The sequence below is a fragment of the Poecilia reticulata genome, linkage group LG16 (genome assembly GCF_000633615.1).
Source record: "Poecilia reticulata strain Guanapo linkage group LG16, Guppy_female_1.0+MT, whole genome shotgun sequence".
Taxonomy (NCBI): Eukaryota; Metazoa; Chordata; class Actinopteri; order Cyprinodontiformes; family Poeciliidae; genus Poecilia; species Poecilia reticulata.
Window position 1 is genome coordinate 9,374,620 of NC_024346.1, and position 9,549 is coordinate 9,384,168.

Consider the following 9,549-nt stretch of genomic DNA (forward strand, 5'->3'; position numbering starts at 1 on the left):
AATTCTACTTTTACACTCCAAGGCGTGGCCCTGTCAGGCTGTATGCTACAAATTAAAGGATACACATGCCTGTCAATTCATTGAGGTAGATTGGGTAGGACTTGCACATTGCATGTCTCTTTGAAAAAAGGTCAAGGGTGGCTGATTTAAAATGTCTCTTTGTTTTGCATTTTGAACAGCAAGCTAAAAGGGTTACAGTGAGATTTAATTTAGTGCCACAAAGTAAACATTAAATTATCTTAAACATTTGCAGTTGTAGGACACCTGAGTAAAATTAGCTCTAATGAGAATCATGCCCCTGATCACAAGGCCACACTTTATACTGCTTAATGTTGCACTTCAGTTATGTGGTTATAGCTATGAATCAGATGACACCATCTTTATGTCAAGCAGGAAAGTAACAAACTGTGATGGAGAAACCCACGCACAAAAGGCAAAGGTTTTTAGGCAAAAGATGTTGATTTTTAGTGCACTCTAAAAATATATATATATTAATTGCACTTAAATTTTGCTGTACCACAGAGCTACAAATGTTCAAATGCTCATTCCACCTCTCCCCTGATGCCTTGCTGTTGCACTCATTCCAAGGTTTTGCATATGTTGCAAAAGACTGTGGCGGAAAATGACCATGACTTCTGGCCCATCTTAAGACAGAAAATGGAAAAAAGAAATCAGTTTAGGGATATCAAGATACAATCCTAAGTTGGAATCTCAATCGCAGCATAAAAAATCCCTCACTAAACTCACTTCCCAACCAAGTTGTTTGTACAGTTTTCCCAGTAAACTTCAGCCATTTTTGTTTTCATAACAGTCACAACCAATTATTGTAGCCATCCTTGCAAAACGTAATTGTAGTTCAATCTTAATTTTCTGCTTTGAATCCGACCCTTTTCGCCATTTACAATGACTTTGACATTAGGAGAGAGGCTGCAGCAACTCCCTGTCTGCCTATGTCATCTGACCTACTCAGCCTCCTGCACTGAGATTTTAAACCACATGAATGTTAATAACTCGAATGAAGAATATGATTGGGACTCTGCATCATAAATGACTATGATCCCTGTTTGAGAATCTGAAATCCTGATCAGAACATTTATATTTTATTTGTCACTTGCAAACTAAGTTATCCAACTATTTCTTAAATGAGTAAAGTGAAATAGCATTGTATGTATGAAGCCATTTGAGGTTATCTCCAATCTAATAAGACTGCTATTTAAATGTTTAGTACAAAGTTTGGAGGTATGTTTGATGTTAACTGTTACCCTCATGCCACACTAAATAGACTGGGTTTGGTAAATATGACTTTCTGAAAGACTCTGATCGTCTCTAGCTGATAGTTTTGTTTTTAATAATTTATGCTCAGCACGCTATGCTAAAAACTATCCCACTAGTGTCCTTAAGTTGCACTGGGATCAAACAGAAGAGAACAACAAAAGAATGCTTAGAACTGCAAATCGAATAGTCTCCATTAGTGTCACACTATGACATTTACATTATTAGATTGTGGACACTGATGCATCAAAACAGTTTATATGGAGTTACTTTTATCAAATAACTCAAAGCTATTTGAAGGAGTAGGAGAAGTGTCCTTTCTGGATAAAACGAAAGTGTCACCTATTTATTCATCAAACACCTACTATTTAGCGTTTGGTAATGTTCTTCAGCTTCTATAAACCAGGGCAACAATTCATTTTAGATATATTTACAATTAGTACTAAGTATTTTAGTTCTAAAGTTAAGAAGCATACTTGGGGCAGATTGTGGTTTCGTACCAAACCCAAGGACTAACATTTTACATAGTAATCCTGTCTTGATTCTTTTCAAGTGGTTCTTGATATATATTTTTTGTGCAAAAATATAAATTTTTCACGGAACAGAACAAGTACTCCTGCGACAATATATATGGTTTGTTGCATATTCATTTGACCTCCACATTATCTAGCCCACCCAGCAGACAGAAAAAAGCGTTTGGATAATAGAGATTTTGTACAAATTAAAAAAGTTAAAGTAAATTCTTTTCCCCCCCAAAAAAAGTTAGTTAAGTAAGACTAACTAAATGTAAGTAGTTACCACATGTTGGTGCCATCCATCCATCTTCTTGCACCCTTGTCCCTTGGTGGGGTTGCTGGTGCCTATGTCCAGCTAATGGCGGGGTTCACCCTGGACAGGTCGCCAGTCTGTCACAGGGCAACACAGTGTGCATGGACAAACAACCATTTTCACACACTCACACCTAGGGGCAATTTGGAGAGGCCAATTAACCTGACAGTCATGTTTTTGGACTGTGGGAGGAAACCAGAGTACCTGGAGAAAACCCACCATGCACAGGGAGAACATGCAAACTCCATGCAGAAAGACCAGGGCCGGGAATCGAACCCAGAACCTTCTTGCTGCAAGGCAACAGCTCTACCAACTGCGCCACTGTGCAGCCCATGTTGGTGCCATTAAAAAAAAAAAGAAAGTCTCAGTGAAAAAACAAGATCTTCAAGGCACTTTGGAAGTGGTAACTTTTTAGGAGAAAATATGCACTTTAAAATTGGACTTTGTGTTATAATTAAGAAGATGAATGCGAAAGAACAGAGGATTTACTGCATTACGTTTCACCGAAACCAATAAAATGAGATGCGTCTAAACAACCATACGGGGGGAACTTTTGTGTCATGCATTTTTTTGACTTGGCTTGCTTGGCAGCTCACTCTCGATGAGGACCAACCATAGAGTGGGGAGACATACCAAAGTTCTGAGCTAAGCCTGAGCACAGAAGTCTTACAGTATGTCAGCAGTGTTATTTTTACAGGGTCATATTAGCAAACCAAACGGTTCTGCATCTGCTCCACAAGGGCATTCCTCCACTGCTGACCCTGAACAAACCCACAAGCTCTTGTGCTCCTGCTCCTGCATCAGCTTCTTACGAGCCTCTGATTTCCAAAGTAGTATTTACCCCTGCTGTGGCTCACCAGGCATTTCACTTGTAATGATAAATACTCACATGAATTAAACAGCACGGAGCCCAGTAAGTCAGAGCGCAAGATGTGTTGCCTGCCGTCTGTATTTGCCTGGTTGAAACATGCTAGTGGTTGAGTGGATCAGACGGGCCTTGGGCTGAAACCTTCACAAGAAAACGGGGTCATTGGCCATCAGACTGATAAACACGCTTGTGACATAATGTGGAAACACTGATCCCATTCACAGTTCTGCTCACCCACAAAACATTCTGCATGCCAGGCAAATCTCACACATATAAAACAAATTCCTTGTGGTCGGCAGGGGATAGTGACCCTTCCTAGAGGGGGGGATGGTTGTTGTGTGGAATATTTCCCTGTCTCACTGGCTTCTTCTCACATCCACAGAGAGCTTGAAATCTGTGTAAGATTAGGGGACTGGTGCCACTGTGGCTTTGTCTTTGTCTTGCGTTGCAGTAGACTATATCATCTCAGGAAGTGGACAGTGGTTTCTCCCTGGGGTAGAGCAGTGACCCCCTAATCTTCTGAGTTCCTGCAGGAATCACTTAATGGAAAAACAACAAAGAGACTCCATATGTATCTGTCTCAAGAGCAAAGTCCTGATTGTACAGTTCCTGTGTGGTTCAAATTCATAATATGCTTTAAGTTCAAATGGGAAAGTTGTACAGTTTGTTTCCTGCTTGAGTTAATCTCTTTTAAGTCTGTTGAGTCGGTCCATAAATCAAACAGAGTTTGTAAACCCTGAGGAACTAAACTAATGTTGGAAAAATACAGACTTGTTACCAAATTAATGTCAACTGTTCATTCTGGCAAAAGCTAATCCTTATCATAATTACTAAAATTATTTAGTGTCCATAAAGGGCAGCCAATACATATATTTTGCCTGGCTTGTGGTCTTTACAACTGAAAATGATTCATCCCATTAGGATTTGGAGTTGATCTGTGTTGTGCAGCTTTTACAGCTCTGGATACTTAAAGATAAATTAATAGGTACATGAAGAACTTTACTTAATGGTTTACATCATTAAGTAATGATGTAAATATGTTTTCTATTACACAGATATATTATTATGAATCTTTCAGATCCAGTCGCTGCAAGAGAGTTGTAAGTGTCGAATCTAGCCTACTATCCCTGCGGTGTGAAGTAAAAGACGGTGGTTGGATTTAACTCACACTCACGGTTTTTGTTTGCATGCCACTTTCTAGTTTAACTCTACAGCAACAATTTTACAAAAATGAACACAAAATGAATACATTCTTCATTCTACATTGTGATAAAAACAATTCAATAGAAGCTAAAACATATTTTTAAAAGAGATCATTCAAAAAGTCATGGTAATTCTTTGAAAAAGGAGGATCTGCAGAGTCTCCTGTATACATTCGACCTTCATACAAAAAGAGGCAAGAAAAAAAAAGTGTTAAATTAAAGTCAGTCCAGTATGTGGTTTACAGCAGGCCATGCTGTAAACCACATACTGGTTTACATCATGTGGAAGAAGGTGCTTCGGTGAGATGAGACGCTGAACTTTTGAGCCTAAATGCAAAATATCATATGTGATGGAAAACTTACACTATCACTCAGAGAACACAATTTCACAGAATAGAACATGGCATAGACAGTTTAATGCTTTGGGGCCTTAGTCAAAAATTTAATTGGAGTTAATGTTTCTTTCAAGTACATCGTAAGTATTTGTGAACAAACCAAAACAGATGTGAGATTGAAGACGTGACATGTGATTGTACCCATGTTAGCACAACAACAAAGAATGAATATTCTTTACTCTATTACAAACTACGCTTGCAAGTTACCTAAACCATTTGTCAATATTTTCATTTGTCTATAAAAATATATAAATATTAAACCACATTAAAAAGTATTTTAATTCTCAATAAAAAAATGTATACAAATATTAAATCTCTTGTCTGTGTTAAGATTCAAGAATTGATGGGAGGCCCCTCATGGACTTTGGAGCCCATAACAATAGCTTAGCTGCGTAGTTCCAGATTTTTTGTTTATCTGGACCAAAAAATCAAGAGTTTCTAAAATGGGTTTATAGGTTGGTAGAAAATAAAATATCAGCATTCTAATCTATTATAAAACAAACAAAAAAGAAAGAAAGCAAAAAAAAAAAAAAAACAACTGGTGATTTGCAGTTGATTTCTGAAGTGTGAAAAGTGAGTTAAGTCTTTACCAAGACCAGCAGGAAAAGGGGCAGACATCTATTAAGAGCTTATTTAAATAACAGACTTGTGTACAAGATAATTTAAAACATGGACATAGGTAAAGGATGTAGCACATACTTCAACACTATACTTACTCTTAAATAGTGACTCTTGATTATAAGACGGTGACTACAAAAATTAAAGGCTATACATCAAATAACAGTTGCCACTGCTATAAATTACTCAGGCATTAAAAAGCGCCGCGTCTAAAACTTCAATGTTCTATGCAACAGCTCCCTCTAGTGTTGTTATACTCATCTGCAGTACCCACAAAAGAATACCACAACAATTTGACTAAAGGGAAAAAATATATTGTTCTGTATTGTCTTTTATTTAAGTAAGTAATAAAATAAAACAATAACATTTATTTGAAATGTCATGATCCGTTAAGTTTCTTTTTTGTAAAGTTTTACTATAAAGTAGCGAATCTGTGGTTAGGAAATGAGAAACACGCCGTGAGACAGGCAGGAACCCACGTGCTCACAGGAAGCAACAGAGCCGGTGTAGCAGTTAGCTTTCTGTGTTTGTTTTACAGCTAAAGAAACAACATTGATCTATTTTGACGGTTTTTAGGAGGTCTTAGGTCTGTGGACACTAACTAAAGATGTCTTCATTTAGAAAAGCGCTGAAGTCCCGACAGAGGAACCACCATGAGAGATCTCAGGTAAACATTTAGACGCTTATACTCAAATTCAAGAATGTGTGGTTGTGTTTTCGTTTCAAGACGTATTACTAGCAATAATAAACTCGTATTAATGGTTAAATTTTTTCCAACCAGCCTGGTTTTAGGAGAACTATGGGTTTGTTGGAGAAGAAGAAAGACTACAAACTACGAGCAGAGTAAGTTCTGTTTTATTTCTTTTTATGCTTAAACCTAATACAAAACATGTTCATCATTGTGTTGTTTGATGTTGTTATAGCGATTATCACAAGAAACAAAACACTCTCGCTGCTCTGCGAAAGAAAGCTCTGGAGAAAAACCCAGATGAGTTTTACTTCAACATGATCAGCTCTAAACTGGAGGTTAGAAGTAGTTCAGCATAATTTTGACTATTTTATACAGATTGCTATATATCTGGATCTGACAGAGGAGTTATGTGCTGCGTTCTGTCATACTGACAGGATGGAGTTCATGTGATGAAGAAAACTGAGGAGGAGGTGACGGAGGAGCAGAAGAAAGTGATGAGGACTCAGGACATGAGATATGTGGAGATGAAACGGGTTGCAGAGGCCAAGGTATGTCAGCTGGTGCCAGGCCTTTGTTTATTTCCACAAAGACTAGTACTGTTGTACCGCAAGAAAATGAAATATTATTGTAAATGTACTGTAATTATGTGAAAGTAATAATAATAAAACTGGTATTCTATGTAGTTTATAGTGAGAGTTTTCTTCTGGTATTAATAAAGTATATTAATTTATGACGTAAGTTTACTAAATAAATTAAATCCATCTGATAATAATAAAAAAAAAATACATAAGACCAATAAATATATGTTTAATACACAAATGTTATAGCCAAGATATGAGCTACACAATTATGACAAACATCTCTGACGTTACACTAGTTATGTAGATGGTCTTTGCGCTCCACAGGAAGAGTAAGTCACAAGTCATTGCTTGTGCTGGATCCAAGTGTATTACTGAAAAGTTGAGTGGAAGAAAAAAAGTGCATAGGAAACGGGCACAGCTTTCACCTTATGAGTATTGTAAAGCTAAATGCCTTTTAATTTTGTTGAAGTTCAGAAGGTGCAGTTGACAAGTTACTGAAGGATTATATAGAATACATGCACAATTTAAGACAGATGGCTTAAACATATACCTGATAATAGTGCTTTTTTTCTTTTTCAGAAAATAGAGAGACTGAAAGGAGAGCTTCATCTTCTGGATGCAGAGAGCAAACAGAAGAACAAGCACACTTTTTTTGTTGATTCCAAAAAGGAAGGTAAGTACAGAGGTTATATATATGAATATTTGAATAGTGATTGCTTGGAAAATGATTACTGCCCACTTGGGCTGTGTAGAACAAACAGTTCTGCAGAATTGTTTATGCAAGATCAATTTTTTTAGCTTTTATTTTTGTGCCCTCAGTGGAAACATTTAACCTGGCCAGCCACCTCGGTACTGATCCAAAGCTGGTGGATCGAGTGTACAACAGACCAACTCTGCAAACATTGGAGACCAAAAGCATCAAAGGAGCTGTGAAACCATATGTTATTAATGTTAGTTTATACAGTGTTGATTGCTCAGTTTTTTGTTTTATTTTTTTTTGGCTAAAAATTCAGTCACTTGTGTTATTGACTGACAACTCCTTGTCAGTAAAGAGTACTTACTATCTTCAGCGATTTGGTTGTTTTGTTTTTTTTTTGTTGTTGTTGAGCCCAGTGAGGTAAAAATCACTGTTTGCTTCCCCTGTAGAAAATGGCCAAGCAGAGGAAGCATCAGTATAAAATCCTCTCTCAGAGGATTGACAGAGAGAAGAAAATGTTTGTCATCAGCCAGAAAATCCAGTCCCGTAAAGACCTACATGTGAGTAGTGCTAAACACTTGAACACCAGTATTCTTATTGTCAACATATTTATTCTTCTATATTTTGTTTACTTTGGCTCCAGGATAAAAACAAGAAAGTGAAGGTGAAAAAGGAGACACCTGACAGAGCAGCCATTTACAAGTTTGAGTCCAAGAGGAAACGCTAAGAAAGGACAACTGAGGACCAAGTTAGTTTTTGGATAGGTTGCCTGCAAAGTACTGAACTGACCTTTGAGCCAAGGAGATCCAGAAGAGAAGGAATCTTTTTCACCAAACTGTTTGAGTATTGCTGTTTAGTGCATATTTATCCAAATATTTTAGGGTTTTTTTCAAATAAAAATCTAAATGCAAATTAATTTGTCTCATTCGATGAATTCAGTGAGATAAGTCACTGTTGGCTTTGCTTACAAACTTATGAGTTTCCATAGTTTTGGAGAACAAGTGGATGATTTCTGAAGTGGCCCTAGGCTGAATTTGAAAAGATGCAATCTGATCTTACGAGCTGCTTAAATGGTGGAATTAAATTTTAAGTTACCACTAGGGGGCATTAGTGTTCTTTGACCAAAAGAAAAAAAAAATTCTATTGGAATTATAGAGAGAGGAGGCCAGGATGTTACTTTTGTGATTTACATTTTAAACACGTTAAATATTTATTTTAACCCTATAGACTCATTTAGTAGTCTTTGCATATTTTGATCTAAATATGAGAACCCCTCTGACTGGATTGTTCAAATCCAAACAAGCTAAACAAAGTATTTTAAGGTGTTTTCACCACCTTACATGTTAAGAAACAAATCAGTGCAAAATAAATCCTTAACCAGGTGTAGTTTTCTCTGTTTCTCGTTTTCTGATTCTACACTGTTGAGTTATTGTTCAATTGCAGTGGATTACCACCATGTTGTGTTTTGGGTCATAGCAAGATAGTTCAATAAGTAAGTTAATGTGATTTGTGTTTGATAAACAACCATCTCTGAGTTTTTCATCTGTCACTCGGCACAAAAATGGCACCTTTTCAATGGCCCATTCTGCCATTTGATTAAGGTTTTGATATGCTCAGTTGCTGTTGAAAGTTTTATAAATATGGGTTTGATTCTGGAAACTAAGTCACTTTCATGACTCAACCAGTGGTGCCAGTCACTGATTTTTACTTTTCTGAAGTTGTATTTTCACTTCAATTCAGCTTGCTTAAAACCCTGGCCAAGTAGATATAAGGAGCTGGTACCAGTATCTAATCGAAAACTCTGAAATCAAGTTAAGCTGTGTTGGTACATGTGGAAATGTGGCTTTTGAGTGCAAACAGGATCCCACAAACCAAGAAACGCAACAGATGTGTCAGGGAGAAGTGTAAAGCAGAGTTAAAATATAAAACAATATGCTAAGCTTTAAACATTTGATGAGGCATTGTTCAGTACATCGTCTAAACACCCAGGAAAAGTTTAGATCTAAATCCACATTCAAATTTTTGACAAGAAATAAAAAATGCACAATTCAGATGCCCTCTATTTAATCAGACTGAGCTTAAGCTAATTTGCAAAGACAAACTGGCAAATGTCTCCATGTGCAAAACTGGTAGAGAGATACCTCAGAAACATGCAACTGCTACCAAAAGAGTACTTAATATATATAAACCTTTTCAGGGTTATTATAGATACAGCAAGACAACTACACACTCACTGACTACATTTCATTTCTGTCTTTTTTTTGTGGTTACACGTATGTGATGAGTTTCAGCACCTTCTTCAGCCGAAATTGGAGACTATGCCGAAGATCCGGCTCCCAACAGCAGATCACAGTGAAGCTGATTTGACTGTTCATTGTGGTTTCAGCAGCTTCATAA

The 9,549-nt window shown here is 36.9% G+C and overlaps 1 protein-coding gene across 1 annotated transcript; it reads left to right on the forward strand.

Annotated features, from left to right (window-relative positions):
- The first annotated feature begins 5,653 nt into the window (after nt 1-5,653).
- utp11 (UTP11 small subunit processome component) lies at nt 5,654-8,068 on the forward strand. Its single transcript, XM_008431090.1, has 8 exons — nt 5,654-5,850; nt 5,965-6,026; nt 6,107-6,209; nt 6,309-6,422; nt 7,035-7,128; nt 7,275-7,405; nt 7,602-7,712; nt 7,796-8,068. Exons 1-8 carry the CDS (start codon nt 5,791-5,793, stop codon nt 7,877-7,879), a joined length of 759 nt encoding a protein of 252 aa, XP_008429312.1. The 5' UTR covers nt 5,654-5,790; the 3' UTR covers nt 7,880-8,068.
- The last annotated feature ends 1,481 nt before the right edge of the window (nt 8,069-9,549 follow it).